Source organism: Periplaneta americana, chromosome 12 (genome assembly GCF_040183065.1).
Source record: "Periplaneta americana isolate PAMFEO1 chromosome 12, P.americana_PAMFEO1_priV1, whole genome shotgun sequence".
Taxonomy (NCBI): domain Eukaryota; kingdom Metazoa; phylum Arthropoda; class Insecta; order Blattodea; family Blattidae; genus Periplaneta; species Periplaneta americana.
Window position 1 is genome coordinate 39,708,612 of NC_091128.1, and position 20,803 is coordinate 39,729,414.

General features: G+C 34.8%; 1 protein-coding gene and 1 long non-coding RNA gene across 3 annotated transcripts in view; both read left to right on the plus strand.

The window, feature by feature from the left end:
* The first annotated feature begins 267 nt into the window (after nucleotides 1-267).
* Nucleotides 268-3,915, plus strand: LOC138710030 (uncharacterized). The gene is made up of 3 exons (XR_011335026.1): nucleotides 268-363; nucleotides 3,325-3,461; nucleotides 3,548-3,915. It is a non-coding gene; the product is annotated as an uncharacterized lncRNA (long non-coding RNA).
* Nucleotides 3,916-12,639: 8,724 nt separating this feature from the next.
* The window catches only part of LOC138710322 (uncharacterized), a 121,379-nt gene continuing 113,215 nt past the window's right edge, over nucleotides 12,640-20,803 (plus strand). Inside the window, exon 1 of one of the 2 annotated variants that reach the window (XM_069841130.1) lies at nucleotides 12,640-12,775. In XM_069841130.1, the coding sequence (XP_069697231.1) occupies nucleotides 12,756-12,775 (20 nt within the window). In that variant the 5' untranslated portion in view covers nucleotides 12,640-12,755. The remainder of the gene's footprint in view (nucleotides 12,776-20,803) is intronic. The other variant, XM_069841131.1, reaches the window with a different exon arrangement.

Consider the following 20,803-nt stretch of genomic DNA (forward strand, 5'->3'; position numbering starts at 1 on the left):
GAACCATAACACGAGCTGATTATCGCATTCGCAACACCCAACTATTTGAAATAATTGTTGAATACTCAAATCATCTAGCTCAATAGCAATTTCCATCCCTAATGAAAAAAAGAACGAAAAAAGCATTTGCCCATGACAAGGTAAGTCTTCAAAGTATACAAAAATTTGTGGTGTATTTTGTTAATGGAAATCATCATATGCCATATCAATCTTTTTCAGATTCAGCTGCATAAAACGGGAGGTGGCAGCTTTGAAAAACCGACTGTGGATGAAACAGGGTTGAAATGACATTGCAAACACAGTTTCTACCTCTGGCCAATCCCTTTGATGATGATGTAGATTTTCATCCTGAGGTCATATTAGGTAAGCTGTATATTTTATGTAAGCTACGAATTAAGTTTACGAAGTCTGATTAGTTTAATATGTAGCTATTCGGTGATGTATGCAATGGAGGAAGAAAGGAACTAGTCACCCTACCAAATTATCTTCTGGACTAGGTGCCTCATAAGTGTTGACTTGTTGGTATCAATTGTGAGGTTCAGACCTGTATTCGGACAACAACTACATGAAAATGAAAACAATGCTGGTATATGATCATTTTCATGATTAAAGAGCAGATCTTTATATGCCGAAATGTAAATTATTTGGTAATTCACCAGGAAAGGTACACCAAAGAATGCATAATTATTTTCTTTTGCTTCCCTGTTAAACACGTGGTTTTAGTTTGCAGCCACAAATACTTTCAGCATAAAAATCGTTTGATACTTACCTATACATTCTAATGCATTGTTGTAGCCCCACCTCCACTTCTAAGTAAGTAGTGATTACCAATATAACATTCTAGAGGTCCGAAACGAAACATGGTCAATTTCTCTAGTATTGTGTTCTGGACTTCTCTGGTTTAGTTACATTTGCAACAAGTAGGAAATAGGGAAACAACACTGCATTAGAATATATAGGTAAGTCTAAATATATTTTATAATTTATATTAAACGATTTTTATACTGAAAATATTTGTGGATGCAAAGTAAAACCACGTGTTTATCATTATACACATATAGAAGTCAGTGTAATGGAAGAGAATTATGCCTTCTTTGGTGTAGCTTTTCTGGAGAAATTCCTTTGTAATATGAATGTGTGAGTTTCTACTAGACTGCATCTCATGCATTTCCATCACCTACAGTGTTCTAATCCTTAAGCTACTGTCAAAGAAATCACTTCATACATATTTCCAAGGAAAGAAAATCTCCATTTAATTTACTTAACTGATCTTTCTCTCACTACAGATTACCACGGGACAAAGAATATCGAACAATTTTAATATAAAAATACTCGTGCAAATTGTACTAGCATTGTACATAATACTGTGTGACAATGGCAGAAAAAAATATAGCCTACGTAGGCTTGCATGACTTGAAAATAGTAGAGTGAATTTTTTTTATTGAATTTTATCCATTAGCTTATATATTTCTTAACTTAAGAAGTTGGAAGATATGTGATTTTAAGTGCAATGAAGTTTGTTTAATTTATCAGGAAGGAAAATTCAGAAATTTGAAGTAATTAAGGAACACTTATGTTCATATAAGTTAAATAAAATTGTTATAAGTTTGTATGTTCAGTCAGCAATCTGAATACTGTTTGGAACCACATAAGTGATACCAATAACAATAATGCATAACTCATGAGCCACCTAAGTCAGGAGAAATGGGATAGGACGAGTGCCTCAGTATGTAAAATGCTAGGCCTGATTGGTAATGTCACAACACATGGCTGTCACTCTAATAATGGGGCAGACAAGTTGATTATTACATTACGCAAAATCATTAATTATTTTTAATTCAACTTGTTTACTACTCAAAATATTGGGATATTATATATGTTATTCCATGTTATAATAGTTTTATTCAGTGATACTTTCTAGATTAGAAATACCATAATTTTCCCTAATGTAATTATTTTTAAGACTACATTAATTAGTAATTGAAAATTAAAATTATTTGTATCTTTCTTAATTTATGTATAGGCCTGGTTCTTAAAAAAGTTTACCAGCAGTTTTATAATTTTTTTCACTAAAAGTTTACTTGTATCACAAGCATGACACATAATTCTAGCCCCTTTGAGATAATTAATGATCCTTGGTTTGTAACAAATTAAATTGTTTTTCATGAGTTTCGAAATGAGAACCTAAAATGTTGGCATTTGTCAGTGACACATAATCTGCTGGTACCTGAAACCCCATGTGTCAATCGATAGTAAATAATGAATGGTTATGCTACTTTCCGCATTACGAGTCCTGTCCTTGTATTTCTAAAAATCTTGTATTACATCATCATTGCACCATTTTCTACAGTTTTTCTCGTCACCAGAAACTAAGTCTTCCCACCTTTTTTTTTCCGGGTTTCTGCATTTTGGTACTGGTTTAAAGAAGAAGTAGGTGGATTGATTAGGAATTATAGTGGGATAAGCATCTACTGTAAGTTTTGGTCTCTTCCTGGGTACAACAAACTCACTGTCATCATCTCTTGTAGTACAATCTTCCCTAATTATAAATTGTCCTGGGAAATGTTTTGTACAAATTGCAGTGGAATGTTCATGTTCAACATTATCCCAAACATGTAACCACTGTTGTTTCCCTTTGCATTTATTGGAAGTAAGAACACAGTAACATCTATCTGTTAATGTGTCATAGATAGTTAGATTTGTCTGTATCGTGGTACACAGTACTTTTGAGATATATTTACATATTCACTAAACTTTATTACAGATCCATTGTTTTATAAAAGTCATTAAAAATTCACTTTACATCACTATACTATTAGGCCTTATAGTTTATACTGTACACAGAAGTTTCAACTTCTTGACACTAATAATTCTATTTCAACAGTGAATCAACAAGTGTATTCCACCGAGACCTCGATAACCCTTAAGTTTATTAATTTGCAGTCGCCCACTGAGGTGACATCATTGTCTGGAATGTAGGATACCTTCAGTCCTGTACATATCGAGGGCCTTGGGTAGGGTGGCCAATTCCTTTCCCCTCCATTGCATTAATAACATAGTTCACTAATCAGACTTGAGATGTATGCAACAAGTGCTCTTCCTCTGAAATATATGATCAAGTGAGATGTACGGCCTAATTATAAAATTTAGAAGTTAATCCTCCCCTATTCAAAATAGTTGTGGACCTGGATGTTTATTCTATGTCATTGTTATCATCTGTTCTTTAAGCAAAATAAGTAAGCTTTGATGTTACACCTTGATTTTGCATTTAGCTATTTTTGGTGATTTTAAACTTATTGTAACTATTATGTTGTTTTGATGCAGATATGCACGGCAGTGGGGATAGTATTTCTATTGCCACATCCAATGAATCACAAGGCGTACAAGGCTTAAAGGAAGGGGAAAATATTATCCTTATGGAACGGACACACAATGAGGCTGTGGATAATTCTATGGAAGAAGTAAGTGAGAAACAGTACTACACATAGATCCTGAATGCTATACTTTATTTATTTACAAACAGTAACATTTTTCATTTCATTTTCAGACTGATGATGTAGCTCTTCCTGACATTTCTGTATCAGCTGGTCACCACACTACTGCTTCCACCTCGAAATCAGCTGCCGCTCACACAATGTCAAGGTCTCCTAAGAAAAAGAAAGGCAACACTGCATTTGAGTCTAAACTTAATTTCTACAAAAGGAGATTGCAGTGTTTGGAAGAAGAGCATAAAATGAAAGTCGAGTGTTTTAAAGCAGAACATGAAATTAAAATGTATAATTTGAAATTAGAAAAAGAAATGAAAGAATTAGAACTTCTAGAAAAAAAACGAAAATTAGGCATACACAACAAGGAAAATTGAATGTAAATACTGTTATATTCTTACCTAAATACATTATTAATAATTGCTGTCCTTACTGCAGTGTTCTCCCTTCTGTTCTCATTTTCAGCAGGTACTGGGATTTCCTCATAGGCTCTTCTTGCTCCATACACAGCTTCATCTCTTTCAGGAACTTCATCCGCTGCATTTATTGCTATGTTGTGTAAAACGAATGCAGCAACTATGATAACTGGAGCACGGGGTAGTTTTACCCTGAGCCCCATACTGAGACAAGGAAATCGTCGTTTTACCACCCCAAAAGTTCTTTCAATTGCAGATCTAGTTTTTTTGTGGGCTCGATTGTAAGTTCGCTCTGCATCAGTTTCCTCATGACGCACCGGGGTTAGTAGATACGGGGAACATTGGTAGCCACTGTCGCCAAGTAATAATCCTTGCGCAATATCCCCAGTTTCAAATTGAGCGTGCACTCGTGAATTTGTAAAAATATTGCTGTCATGGGCAGATCCTGGCCACCTTGCAACAATATTTAGGCACCTCAGCTTAGCATCACATATTGCTTGCACGTTCAGGGAAAAATATCCATGCCGGTTCCTATAGACTTCTGCATGTTCACCTCCGGGAGAAGTAATTGGTATATGCGTGCAGTCTATAGCACCCAAAACACCTGGAAAACGCATTATATAAAAAAAATCACGCATTGTTTTCCTCACATTATTTCCTCCGCTTGGCATTTTAATGTAGTCCGGTTTCATTGCAGCTATTGCATAAGAGACTTTGTGAATGGTTCTGCAGGCAGTTGCTGTATCCACTTTTAGTAAATCGCCAACAACCATCTGGAAACTCCCTGTTGCAAAGTATCTTAGTGTTAACAATATCATGAACATTGGTGATAGCGGTTTATTTCTCCTGGTTGGTTTCAGCAGAAATCCTCTCAGTCTCAGTTCTAATTGTTCTACAGTATTTTTATCTAGGCGATACCTAAATTTGAACTGTTTATCATTCATGTCCGTGAAAGGATTTCCCCTGTCATGAAATACACGGGGAGCCCGGTGAAATTCAATATCCTCATCTGTAGATCCGTCAGAATAGTCTGATATCTATAAAATAACAAAGTAACATACAATGAATATAACATAATTATAGATTAGGCCTATGTCGTTTTCATGTTCTTTGATATTGCTAAACACGACAAAATACTTACACAATAATTTTCGTTTAGTAACATAATATGAATATAATATAGGCCTAATTATAGGTTATGTTGTTATCGTGTTATGTTTATATTGCTGAATATGATAAAGCCTTATAAAATAATTTTAGTTTAGTAATACTGTACGTGAAATTGAATATGCACAAATTTATAGGCCTAATTATAGGTTATGTTGTTATAGTGTTAACTCGTGTTTATATTGCTGAACATGATAAAGCCTTAGAAAATAATTTTCGATTAGTAATACGTGGAATATTATATATATATATACCATAATAATAATAACTGACAATTATAGGTTATGTTGTTACCGTGTTAACTCATGTTTATATTGCTGAACATGATAAAGTCTTATAAAACGCCAATTTTCGTTCAATAATACATGAAATTGAATATGTATAAATTTACGTATCATATTTATTAATAATAATGGTTGTGAACATAATATAGACCTAATTATAGATTATGTTGTTATTGTGTTATGTTTATATTGCTGAACATGATAAAGCCTTATAAAATAACAATTTTCGATTAGTAATACGTGGAATTGAATATATATAAAACATTTTCCTACCATATCAATAATAATAATAATTGACATAATTATAGGTTATAGGTTATGTTGTTATCATGTTATGGTGTTTGATACTGCTACACATAATTAACCTTTATAAGACGACCATTTTCATTTAGTAATACAGTTAATTGAAAATTTATGAATGTGCATATCATATCCATTAATAATTAATTAATGATTGTTATGAACATAATATAATTATAGGTTATATTATTTGATACTGCTGAACACGAACACGATATAGCCTTATAAAATATAAGAATGTTTATGTATTATGTATTAAGGCAAGAAATTGAAAAAAAGAAGTATATGTACCTACCATATCTATTAATATTAATAATAATGTTATTCTATTTGCACAATCTGCCACTCGTATATTTCAAACAGAAAAAGACGTAACTGAACTTGGATCATCCAACTTAATCGGAGAAATTTCTTCAGTCAAAGTTGACTTTAGTTTATGACAAATTAATCTCAGATTAGACTTTATACAACACAAAATTCGAAGTTCAGCTAGAACGAGGATCAATTTAACTTCTGATCTAAGATTAAATGGTTAATACAATCGGGCCTAGGTATAATGAAATTCACAGACTATATCAAGCTGATCCGTCAAAATTTCTTACCCTCACTACTTACTCATCCAATCCATTGATTTTCTCAAACATTTTCCTTACACCTTAATATCAAACCAACACTGTCCATCTGACTTGTCTGCTGCTAGTAGACATTAGTTAAGCAACAATAATCATTATCCAACTAACCATATGCCACCCTTCAGATTCTTTATAAGGTATGGGTCCTAAGTAAAGGACCTGGTACTTAATCACCCACTGCGCACTTCCAAAAAAAAAAAAAAAAAAAAAAAAAAAAAAAAAAAAAAAAAAAAAAAAACACATGAGTTCTCTATTTATCCGTTCATTCGAGACGAACACTCGATGCTCGAGAAAACAAGATGGCTGCCAGAAACTTGCTAATGAGTGGACTTAAAGTGATACTAGGTGTGTGTATAAGCACTGTATGTTAAACAGTGATGTTTATGGACGTTGTAAAATAGTGTTGTTGAATGTATTGTAAATTAATAGTAATATAATAAATTGAACTATCTAAGTAGTTTTTGCAGATTTTTCCATTGCGCTGTACACTAAATACTCAAAGAATACAATCCCAATTATTTAACCTTTTGCTTTCTTTTCTGTCTCTGTTTGGTTATATTTTAATTGGGTAGTGTAAAATAGATCTAATCTTTTATCTTCCTATTGCCTCCGGTAAGCATTTTCAGTGGAAGATGATATGAGAAATAAAAATGTGTTTTATTTTCAATTGGGTTAGTTGAGAATATCGATGAGGATGGGAGGGATTTTTTTTTGTTAAAAGTACCAGGTCTCTTGGACCCTTGCCGTTTACAAAATATGTATGTATGTATTTATTCACACTGCAATGGGTATATACCCGGTGGCAGTGGTAACTAATTACACTCAATAATGACAATAATAAAATTATTAATTAAAAATACAATTAATGATAATACTAATAATTAATACTAATAATAATAATAATAATAATAATAATAATAATAATAATAATAATAATAACAACAACAACAGAGAATATACTAAATTAAATGAAACGATCACTTAAAATAACATTTGAAATATTCTAATTTGTATCTTAAAACTAAGATCGAACTAAAACCCACGAGTATATGTTCATATCTGCACAAGCACCTTTCAACATTATACTCATTTCGCTGTCAACTCACTCACTGCACTGGAACTACGACACATTTCACTTATTCTATCCTAATTTCACTAACACTTCAAAAACATTTCACTGTTCAAATACTTTGCACTGCCACTATAACCTATAAAGCTTCACTGACAGGAACACGTTTCACTTGCACAGCACACTTCACTAACACGACATACTTCTTCACTGATACAACACACTTCACTGACACAACATAATTCTTCACTGATACAACACTTCAATAACAACATATCATTTACACCCTTTAAGTACTGTGTATAATTACCGTCTATTAGTAAGGTCCTTAAGCCTATTTTTAAATGCATTTTTGGTTGTTGGTAAAGCCTTTAGTAAGTCTGCAGGTAAAGCATTCCAGTCCCTGATAGTACGATTGAGAAAAGAAAACTTTCCAGTGTCCGTCCTCTGCCTTCTTTCCCTCAATTTATATAAGTGGTCGTTCCTTGAAGAGTAATTTGGCGGCTGCAACCTATTTTTTATTTCTCTCCAGGCAGGCTCACCTCTGTATGTTTTGAACAGTGCGCATAATCGAATTCGCGTTCTCCTGTCCGTGAGTGTGTCCCATTTTAATGGTGAATTTTTCCGACAACACTTAAGAGCCCGTTTTTGAATCTTTTCCAGTGTCTTAATATGTTATAATCTGTAAGGATCCCAACATGCTGCACCATATTCCATAATATGGGAGGGAAGTAATATTTTCTGCAGATTTTAACATTTTTCGTCACCAGGCGCGCTGCTAAATGCATGGAATAATTAGTTTCTGTTTTCGCTACCTAGTGCACTGCTAGATGTAATAAGTTCGCCTCCGTCCAACAGATGGCAGCAAGATCAGTTTCTACATTAGCGCTCCTAGCATGTGTTACGGGAAACTTGGTAAGTTTCGCATTCTATTATATATTTATCCATGACATGCTACTGTAGAACGAAAGACATACAAGATACCCATCGGCGATGGATAGATTTCAATTGCTGCATGCGCTCTCATTTTTAGTGATAAAAGCATGCACAATTGAATGCATTTCGTTCACTCTAGCATGCATTCATTACTTGAATGCTTGAAGTTGAAAGAAAAGTTGAACCTTGTAGATGCATCTTTACAGAATAAGAATCAACAGATTAGAAGTTTGAAAAGAAAACACTTGCTTGTAAAAGAAATTGTGACAGAGAATGCAATCGTAATATCAAACTTAAAAAAGCTTGACCGAAGAACTTAAGGAAAAACAACATAGGCTTAAAAAAATGCATAATATTGTAAACAGCATCTTTTCAGATTTAATGCCTGATTTAATAAAGATGCAATATCAGATAATAATAATAATAATAATAATAATAATAATAATAATAATAATAATAGTAATAATAATAATATCTTTGGATTATTATTATTATTATTTATTCAAATTTAATAATTCTAATACATTTGGAAGTAAGATTATGTGGTTTGATTAGTAGCACTCAACAGAATAGACTTTTTTTTTATCCATGACTGATATCTGGTCTTTATTTCATCGTCCTTAGCAACCTAAACAATGACATTATTGACAGCACTGAATGAAAAGTTTTTAACTCACAACAGTGAATTAATTTTTTTAATTGTCAGCAACATATAAGCAATCATAAAGTACATACATTAATTCATTTATAACTTCATCACAAACAATATAATTATTATAAAGAACAGGAGTACAGTACAATTTTAAAATTGAATTTAAATACCAATAATACAATTTAGATACCAGTAATGGATAAAATATTGTATAGCACACAAAAGTAAATATATTTTACGCGCTCGTTGACATTATCACCCCCGGCTTCGCCTCGGGCGCTCAAGTTTATACTTGCGCATAAAAAAATAATTTTACTCTCTTATACTATAAATTACTCGTACTATTACTTTTTTGGGGCTGAATAGTGGACCTAATTTTCTTTACTCCTGTCCGTTTTTGCTGTCACTTTGTTCGTCACAAACTTAATACATGAATATCAAGAGTTTCAACAAAAATAATATAATAATTATGAATTATAATTATATGTACTTTATTTCCTTAACACCAGCAGGCAGGCTTTCGTATGAAACATTATTAACGTAATGCAATCTAGTTGTATTGGTTTTATAAATCGTATTGTATACTTATTAATTTAGTGTCGTAATAATAAACAATGGTTCATGAGAGCAACAGCTGGATATACTCGCTGGGATAATAAAAAAATGAGGACATAATACAAGAACTTCAAATAGAACCCATTATGGAGTTCATCAGCAAATATCAACTTCGGTGGAAGAGTTATCTCGCATGAATAGATCGATGCAAAATTCCAAAAGCACTGATTCATTACCATCAACATGGCAAAAGGTCTCTAGGTCGTCCGAAGAAGAGATGGACTGAAAATTCTAGTTTGAGACCGTAACAGACCACTCGGCCTAATACTTGTTAGGAAGACGACGACGATAAACAATAATTTGACAGTTTACTATATTGTTATGCATTATTTATTTATTTTAAAATAGCTCTTAATGAGCTATTTCTGTACCAATATAGTACATGTAGATATGTAGACGGTGACCATTAGAAATAATTATATATATATATATATATATATATATATATATATACATACTGTACCTAATTGAATATATATATATATATATATATATATATATATATATATATATATATATTCAATTAGGTACAGTACATAAAATTGTACAAGGTGAATCAAAACAAGTGAACCCTTTTCTTTTATTTATTACTAAATAACCGGAGAGGTACTACAAAATAGACATGTTCATTGAAAGCCAATAGATTGGAGATTATTAATGAAAAATAATATTGGGCATATGACCAGTGGCGGTTCCTCCATGGAACAGAGGGAACAGGCTGTTCCCTTCCTGCCTGCCCCCTTAACTGAGATTGTGAGATATACTTCATTCTAAAGGATAGGTTACTTGCATGTTTTCAAAAAGCGAAAACAGCTATCGTTAGCAGGCTTATTGCATGAAGTGAAAACGACTCGAGCCCTTCTCGTCTGCTGTGCTTGATGATGTGAGTGAGAGTCTCAAGCAATGTTTTCTCCGAAGCAGGCTCGAGCGGACACGAACTTACCCGAGTATCGCTGGAAGCTGTAGAGTTACCTCTTCCCTGGCAGAGTATTGAGAAGTGTGGAATATACTATTTCATCAAGCTAGTTTATTTATATAGTGATAATTCGGAAAACAATGAAGTTTAAAGAGTTTTTCGTATGACATAATATTGTGTGTGAAATTATACAATAGTTCTTAAAAAATCCGTACGATTTACGCATTCGCGGCCTGAGTTAAATCTGATGAAATAATGGCAATGGAACAGATGATTCCTGCCTGTTCCAACTCCAACGAGACCGAGCGGAGCGCCCTGATGCGAACCAACGAGTTAGAAAGAGATTTCTAACTCGTTGATGCGAACCAAGACAGCGAGTGATGTGTTATCGATCAGCTGAAGTCGAGAGCGTTTAGTTCGATCAATTTTGCTGAGAAAAGCGCAGTTATTTTAAATGGCAAACCTACTCCTCTCCTTACAGAACTTAGAACTAAAATAAAATCTTTTACAAGACATTTTCAAAGTAGTTACTATAATCTGTGAAATGGTTAACTATGTGCTCGTCAAGCGGTAAATTGTAGGTTTAATTTAGGTTTATTTATTTTTAGTTAACGGTATTATATATTTAGAACTAATAATAATATCAATATAATATCATTAACTTGTTTTATATTAACATATTCTTTTTCTGATTAAGTTGTAAATGAAGTAAAATAAAAGGAATTGGTAATGTTGCTAAATCGTAATACAGATTATTATTATTATTATTATTATTATTATTATTATTATTATTATTATTATAATTATTATTAGTGTTGTTTCTGACCTGCTCCCCTTCGAGAAATAGCACCGCACGCCACTGCATATGACCACCATTCATGTCCTGACAGTGACGAATTTTAGTCACCACATCTACCATAACTTTCTCCAAAGTTTCTTGCGAGAGATTGCGAATTTCTGTACGAATGTTTTCTTTGAGAGCAGCAGCCGTTCTTGGGTTAGGGTTTATTCTGGTACACCTTAACATTGAGAAACCCACAGAGGAAATATTCAAGAACTGTGAGATCTGACTATCTCAGAGGCCAGTTAATATTTCATTCCGAGACATCACATGAGCTGCAAACATCGTTTGACCATTGTTGACTGTGGAAAATGTGAATGAGATTTGGTTCCAACAAGATGGAGCAACCAGCCATACTGCAAGACAAACCATGGCTTTGCTTCAAACGATGTTTCCAGTTAAGTATTTAGTTTTGTTTATTAGCAGCAGTTTGTAGTACCAGCAGCAGCAGCGCAGCAGCAGCAGCAGCAGCAGCAGTAGTAGTAGTAGTAGTAGTAGTAGTAGTAGTAGTAGTAGTAGTTGAAGTACCGGTAGTAGCAGCTATATTTTACGAGGAGAAAATATGTAAACAAATTTTCCCTTGTTATTGTTCAAGTAAGCTTTACAGGGAGCTATGCCTGAAAGCCAGATTTGTAAATTTCACGTTACTGTTCGTTAACAGAAAACCACATATTTAAGTGTTGTCAACCCACTTCAGGTATGTGGAGATAAAAGAAATGATTGAACCGGGGTGTGATAAGTTTCTTAGTCGGTAGAGCGTTGGCGCACTCAGGTCCCGGAACAATTTTTCCTTTGAAATTATACACTGCGTAATGTCTTGGCCTATAACAGTTGATCGGACAACGCTGTCATTTTGGTGCCACGTTCGTCCGTTAGAGTAGTATCGAACTCCCTTTCTATTTACTTTAATTCTCGAAGGTGCAGAATTGTTGGGATGTCACAGGGGAACCGAAGCATCCGGAGAAAACCCCTGTGTTTTCTTGACCACGGACTTGCAACATAAGTTATAAATCGGGGGTACGTCGGCGGTCAACCCGGGTTCACAGAATAAGTCGAGCGTTCTAGCCACTAGGCCAACGTGGCGGATTCTATTTAGGCTTATGTTATGTAATAAATAATGTAAATGTGATTACACCTGCATTAAAAGAATACTGTGGACACAAGAATGACTGTTCTCAAGATTCAAATTCCCGCTTTCAAATCTAGCATTTTAACACATCAACATTACGCCCAACTGCGCCTCATGCGATGTTGATACGAACTACGTCCATGGAATGATACAATGACCTCACCAACATCTCCTTTCTGATTATTCAAGTTGAAATACAAATGTGTGTTATCTGTGATTAGTGACTACAAATGAACGGGAAGAGAAACGAAGTGATGTGTTTATAGAGAACGGTGAAAGTTTCTGTAAAAGTTTGTTTACCTGATGAACCGTCATGACCTGTAAAGGTTGGAGGTAATTGTCTATTATTGAATATCTGTTATAATTATAGATAATAGATATACGTTAGAATTCTTGTCATTGTTATTGCATTTGTTATGAAGAATGCAATACGTTGTGTTTCATGTAAATACATTACATTCTGTTTGTATTTCATGAATGTTTTAAATGTTATTTTATTTCACGAGATATTGAGCAGTTTTAATCACTTCAGAAAAAAAGTACCAATTTTAAATTATATTTATGTGAGTAAAGTATTTTATGGGATGTGTTACAGAATTTTGCATTAGTGTAAATGACGTACTTTTCCCATGTAGGCCTATTATCATGCAGTTTGTTACTGCAAGTGATAGTATAGTGACATAGAGCATTAAATTATGCTGTAATACTGGTACATTAACTACCAATAAGTTCGTTAAGGGTGGCTGCTAAATTATAAAATAATATCACTAAGGAAACTTTGCTTGTGAGTGAAAAAATTCTTTCCATATTACTGAAAATACAAAATAAAAATCCGGTTCTTGGGGGGGGGGGGACTTGAACCTCCTTAGACCACCCTTCCCCCATGGGTGCACCACTGACCACCGGGATAGAGAGCTTGACGTCTTCTAAGCAAAGGTAAGGTAAGCTAAACTAACCTAACCTAACCTAAATAATATTAATGATAGTCTTAGCTTGAAAACTTAGATCATATAATTAGTCTACTGGCATTTTTGGTAAATCTTCACAATAGCATTATCAAAGGAAGGCGAATGAACCAATTCCAAGTATGTCATGAAAGCAGTACAGGCGTACCTTTTCCCTTCCTGAAGCTAAACTGCTCTTTTTTCAACTGTTCTTTCATTTTAGAATATAAACGTCGATTCACTATTCGCAAGAGAATCTTCGCCGAGTGCGGTATTAGACTGATAGTCCTGAATTCCTTACATTTCTTGGCACTATTTTTCTTCGGTATTGGAATTAACATTGTGTCCGTAAAATCTTCAGGCCATTCGCCTTTCTCATATATTTTGTTGCATAATGATAGAATTTCCTTCTTGTCTTCACCCAAGCATTTCACTAATTCAATGGGAATTCCATCAACTCCTGTTGTTTTCCCATTCTTCTTTTCCTTAAGTGCTAGTTCAGCTTCTTCTCTTAAAATAGAAAATCCTTTTTCGTCTTTTGATACGGCTTCTTCGCCTCTATAGCTAAGTCATCTGGACGATTCCTTGTCTCATATAACTCTTCTACATAGGTCTATTTCGTCCATCTGCTTAGTATTCCGTGTTTGTCTGATATTTCATTTCCGATGTAAATTACTGAGTTACATCAGATTTGTTGATGAGGATTTGATTATTGAAAAACTTCTTTCATGTACTGAATTACCTTCAACATCAATTGGAGCAGGTGTGTATAATTCCATATCCAGCATCTTGGAACAAAATGAGCTGGGCTTAAGACACTAACAGACAAAAAACAAAAAGCGAGAGAGACTTCTGTCAGTTGAACATGAAATCCATGTGTGTTCTCTTCAATTCCAGCATGAATTGAAATTTTGTGTAAGCGGCAAGCTCAAGTTACTCATTAATAAACTATTGTCGTACCATCGGATCTATGCCCCTTCAGCGCTGTATTCGGTCTTGGAAAAGTTAACGCCTCTACTCACCCCATTCCACCCGTTTCTCTCCCACTACGTCAAACAGCAGGCCATGAACCTTGCCGAATAGCGATGTTGCCAAACTTCCATCAAACAGTGTCATGTCTCTTGAATATTGCCTATAATACTGTAAGGTTAATTATTACTTATTCATAATTTAATTTAAGTAGGTCTAATGACGCTGATTGACTTATGCAAAATGCTCTTACTTGCTTAATAATATTTCTTTCACCACTCCGTGCTACAGTATTCATGTTGAGTTGACAACACTGGACTGCAAGTGCAAATAAACTGTCCCGCAAGAAGGCTCAAAATTGCTTAGTAGTGGGGGAGAGAAAGAGAGAGGGATAGAAAAGAGAGAAATAGGAATACAGGGAGAGAAATGAATTGCCGAGGCTGAAAAGGAATTAGGGTTCAGTTCGCATATCTTACGGGGGCACAGAACCGATGGTCGGACTATATTTACTTTTGTTGTAAGACGAAAGCCAATAAATTCCATGTAAAATCAGTTTAAATGTTTGAATATTATTCTCTGGTTCTTTTTTTTTTAAATAAATATTGAATGAAATTATTTTAATTACTTTTACTAACAGTATCACTAAGTCTCAGAAGTTTCGCTGCACACCTAGCTAATCTCGTGGCACATTAGTGGTCCGTGGCACACCTGTTGAGAACCACTGGTGTAGACAAACGAGCCATATAATCATAAAGATCTGCACGAAACTGGTTAGACCTCAAGGCTGGCAAGACAGGTAGTGCGAAACATGCCTAAAAACCGAGTTGTGGCAGCATAACTGGTGAGATCTGGATGTTTGAAGTGTCATTTGATCGATCGTGACGAGATCGACAAAATGAAGTACCATTAGTAAGTAAGTACGAGGGGGATCCAGGAAATAACGACCGTTCGCGCATACCCGCCGCGCAGCTGACTCCCCTTCCTTGTTTGAAGGTCAACTGGCTTCCTTAACATGTGTTCTCATAACGTTATGAGTACTGGTTGCAACAAGTCGCCATTGTGCATTTTGTGTTACTTCAAAATGAACGACGTGATTGATAATCCCGCCGACTGTGAGGTGAGCAGTGTGATTCGATTTTTGAATGCCCGACATTTGAAACCTGCAGAAATTTACCGGCAATTGAAAGAAGTGTATGGTGATACTGTAATGAATGAAAGAAATGTGAGAAAATGGTGCGAAATGTTCAACAATGGGCGAACAAATGTCCACGATGAAACTCGACCCGGACGCCCATCACTCATCACAGAAGACCTGAAGACTAAAGTGAACGACAGAATCTTGCAAGACAGGCGCACATCACTCGATGAATTGCATATTGCCTTCCCTGACATTTCTCGTTCTTTGCTTGGTGAAATTGTGTCGCAACATCTTGGCTACCACAAAATCTGTGCCCGCCCACACACTGCTGCTTCAACTCGAGAATTGCTGGATCAATTCGGTTGGGAAATCTTTGATCATCCGCCCTATAGTCCAGACCTTGCTCCTAGCGATTTTCACCTTTCCACTAAGCTGAAAGACTTTCTGGGTGGTACGCGTTTTGGAAGTGATGAAGAGTTGAAGGAGACAGTGAACACCTGGCTTAATGAACTGGTGGCGAAGGAGTATAACACGGGAATTCTAAAGCTAGTGAACAGATACGACAAATATTTAAATGTAGGTGGTGATTATGTAGAGAAGTAAAGGAAGCTTCAGTTATGTAACAGACTTTGTTTTTTCAAATACATATTTTTTTTTAAAATTATTACAACAAAACGGTCGTTATTTCCTGGATCCCCCTCGTATTTTGGGAAAATTTGTGATCTTTCAAAATGCCTTGAAAATCAAATGCAAACGTGGAGACGAAATGGAGCAAGAGAAAAGGACATCCCAAGATGAATCAGACAAGTCCAATATCACCACTGCAGAGTACAAGAGTGGGAAGCACACATGGGCTCCGTGAATATTGTTCTCCAACTCACTGAACTAGTTGATTAGTGAGCCACTGCTGTTTTTTAAGAAGATTACTTCTTTTTATTTCACACTAGCTGAAAACGGCGTTGCCCAGATTTTCCTTTCTGCTTCTATTTTTAATTGAACTGGTTGTTAAATTTTCGGAAATCTCGGAAACCCAACTATAGACAACAAAAACAAATTGTCTTTATTAAGCTTTCTTCGTCTTTACTTAACTTCACTTACATGAATTAATGAACTCCTTAGCCAAATGCCTACCAGGGTTAACTAAATTAAAACAGTTGTAGATCAGGCACTGAGAAGAAAACATTTCATCGTGTGCCTCACATTCAACTATTTTTTAAATTTATATATTTATTTGTTTTGTTTATTCATTTATGTTATTCAGTTGTAGTCAAGGCCATTAGGCCTTCTCTTTCACACCGCAAGAAATACAAATAAAATAATAGAAAAATCAAACTATAAACAAAGTAAAACCCAACGAAAATATATACAGGTTACAGTCACACAATCTTTAAATGAGTTAACATTGTCTTGAAGTTCAGCAAAACAAAAACACACCCTTCGATCTCTATATGCCTACTTAGTGTTGTCTGAATGTTCTACAGATCTTACATTTTATCTCTCCCAGTCAGTTACCACTAAATTTCAAGTGCCTTATCGTAGTTGTGGCTGTCAGTGTATTAAATATCATTAATTTTTCTGCCGTGTCCTTTCCTCCCCACCACACATGTGACGTTGTACAGAGGCAGAGCCAAAATAATTATAAGATCTGTACATTGATCTGAAGCTGTACTGCACATAATTTCATGTGTGTGTGATTTCACTTGAACTTCAGAGAGCTGACGGTAATTAGAGAATTCCCTTGTTTCCAGTATGAGTCCGTTTGGGTATCATCGTGAGCGGAAATTTATCTGTTTATCGGTCGTATCAAAAAATCAATATATACGTATATAATTCAGTTTATATTGGAAGATTTTTTACCCCTTGACAGCTGCACGCCTGCTTATATCATACCCGGGGTTTTTAAATATGACTTGAGATATTATATCTAACAAATTCAGAATATATTAAATATATTACTTTTTATTTTATATACAGAATGCAGATAGAGTATAATTTTGCAAGAAGTCAACATAAATAATAATATTGTGAAAGACATATGTTATAGAAATAAAGTGACTGTTCTTACTACACTGGCAACATGATTACACAGATAGAATTTCGCAATAACACATTATTGGTCATGGGCAATAATATTTTGAAAGCTACATACTTTAGAATTAATATAGTCTTATTTTCAGTAGGTTTACTTATATTCATATACTACATAGGAACTTGACAAAAGTATCATTGACAGTGACAGTGACTGTTCTTACTACACTGGCAACATGATTACACAGATAGAATTTCGCAATAACACATTATTGGTTATGGGCAATAATATTTTGAAAGCTACATACTTTAGAATTAATATAGTCTTATTTTCAGTAGGTTTACTTATATTCACATACTACATAGGAACTTGACAAAAGTATCATTGACAGGCCTATGCATACAATTCATTTTCCCCTCTTTTGTATAAATGTGTGTGTGTGTAGATATATGTATATATATATATATATATATTTAGGTGTGCTCACTCGAAAGCAAGTTATGCAATTACTGACAATGTGAAAAACACGGGGTTTTTAAGTGGATGTCTGCAACTTTGAGCAACTATCCTTGAACTTTATTTTACTACAGTTATTACGATTGCTAGTCACACTGAAATGGCAGTTGCTTAAAATCGAATGGCATGTTACTGGCTATCATAGGAATATGTGGGATAAAACATCTTCTCCGTTCGTTTTGCCAGTTAATACTGTCACTTATGTTACGTTTGGCATGAGTTTTTTCACATCAATTCCTGTTCCATTGCATAATTTTTGTGGGTCAATATTTCGCAGTAGTACTACTGGTGATTCAGTATTAAGTATTAAATTGTGTGTTGGCAATCCTTGTGATTTCAAAGAATTAAAAAATTTAGTTTGATTAAACACAGTCTGCTCACTATCTACAACTATCTCGAGAAGCACATAATACGGTTCTGGACTGCATAAAGATACTTATTGCATGAATTGTCTAGTTTTTGGCCTTCATGATATATCTACAATGTTATTTTATATTTTCTTGCTTTTTCCATGGCCTCATGAAAGTCGATGTTGAATATGACAGACAATAATAAAGAACAATTGACTTTAGAAGATTTTGCATTTTAATATTATACATGAATATTTGATCTATTTATTTTTATTTTTTATATTTTTAATTAATTTAACTTCCATTTGCACAATTTTAATGTAGCCTATGTACTTCTCCTGGTTATGAAGGTTAAATGTGCAAACTTTGGCACATATCGATCGAAGTGTGTAGATTTGTAGAGAACATACACACATACACACCCACATTCAATTTTATAATTAAGATTACCTACACATTAGTGATAGCCTATCTGTGACTTGTAGGTATCACTGCAGATGATGGTGACCTGTTGATATATCTTTCATCAGAATAAAACTCCTTATTTATTTATTTTTTTTTTAACTAATGGCAGACACTTGTCTTGTGTCATTCACCCATCTATAGTCCCATCGCTCTAATTTCCGGCAGCCATCCCGTTGCAGGTTGGCTACATTTAAATGTGTACGTCTTGTGATTCACTGATTAATTTCTTAAGGCTCTATACTTAAATACTTAATATAATTGCCTGCTATTTTAGCTCTTTCATTGGCGTTCGCAGAAAGCACACGAAGACGTTATTTGCCACTCAATTATTTGCTGAATTACATTGCGTTTGATTTATTATCATAGGAGCTACAACATGATAATGTTTAACGGTGTGGCAAATAGATTTCTCGTATTGCAGCTCAACAACGTAAGAACAAAAATGGCGAAGGATACTACCTACCTAGACTTTATAGAGCCTTCACTTTCTAAGACGTAAGCAAAGAGGCGGAGTCACGCCGGAAACAGCGTCGGGACTATAGTGAGTGACTTGCCGAAGCTTGTTGTTCTTTTAGCAGCCATGAGGGCATTGCTCATGGTGCGAACTACACAACATCATTATATGATGATTAATGTAATAATGGTGTAATGCTAGTAGGGAAAACGGAGGTACCCAGCAAAAACCGAGTACCAAACACCGACTTTGTCTATCCCAAATTCCAGTTGGACACACGGGGTTCGAACCCAGGTTACCAGCATGGAAAGCTGACACTCCAGCCATTCGGCTAATGGTGCTTCACATACATCCAATGATGAAGGAGATAAATTGTTCATAACCGCTTAATTCAGCGATACAGTAGAACCTGTGAGATTCTTGTCAGAGATCGGCCTGGTTGGCTCAGTTGGTATAGCGCTGGGTTTCTATGCCCGAGGTTACGGGTTCGATCCTTGGCCAGGTCGATGGCATTTAAGTGTGCTGAAATGCGACAGGCTCATGTCAGTAGATTTACTGGCATGTGAAAGAACTCCTGCGGGACAAAATTCTGGCATACCATTGATGCTGATATAATCTCGGCAGTTGCAAGCATCATTAAATAAAACACATCATTTTTTTTTCTTGTCAGAGAAGATGGCTGTGGAGCAGATTCTCTTCTTAGATTTTAGTTACTTTGTCATTAATTCCATTGGCGTCATATCTTCTCAGACTGTATGTAGCCTCTATGGTAAATCATCCTTAATATTCTAGTTGAAAGTGTTACCATGCAAAAATAATAGCTTAGAGTTCATTCCAGTAATTATAGTTATGCAGAATTTCCCCAGAATAATTGACTGATCTTTAATTTAAGAGTGAAGTTACAGTAACACACTGTCTTTCTGAGAAATAATGCAATAGAGTAAGTGCAACCCAGAATTTTATTAGTTAAACTTCCAAAAGCCCTTTTTGAATAAAATTTGTTTCTGAAGTAAACTGTATGAGGGACATTGAGGTACTTTCATTTGGAAATTTCCTGTTATATTTATGACACTGCATGACATTGCGCGTATTTGTGCAGAAAACTTAACCTAACCTAATATTACAATCTTTGCAAAAGAAGAAGAAGAAGCTCATAATTTACTTACAAGGTTTGAGTCATTACATCTATTCTGTCCTCATTGACAATAGTGAAGCAACTCTAAGCATCCAAAAGCAATAGGACTCTTGATCATATGGTCAACATGGCACATGACTACCACTTACGACAACATGAAACAAACACAATACGTGAGACACCCGCTCCCTGCGAGAGGGAGACAGAGTTCCACTTTCCTGTAGGGAAATGTACCTTTGTTCACTGATTTGTAGCAAGCAACACTACCAGTTGTAGTAGATTAAGCTTACAGTGATGGAGTGGAATATGTCTAGCAAATTTAGTTTATTATTACATTGCTGGTTAGCTTTTCGAGGGCTGG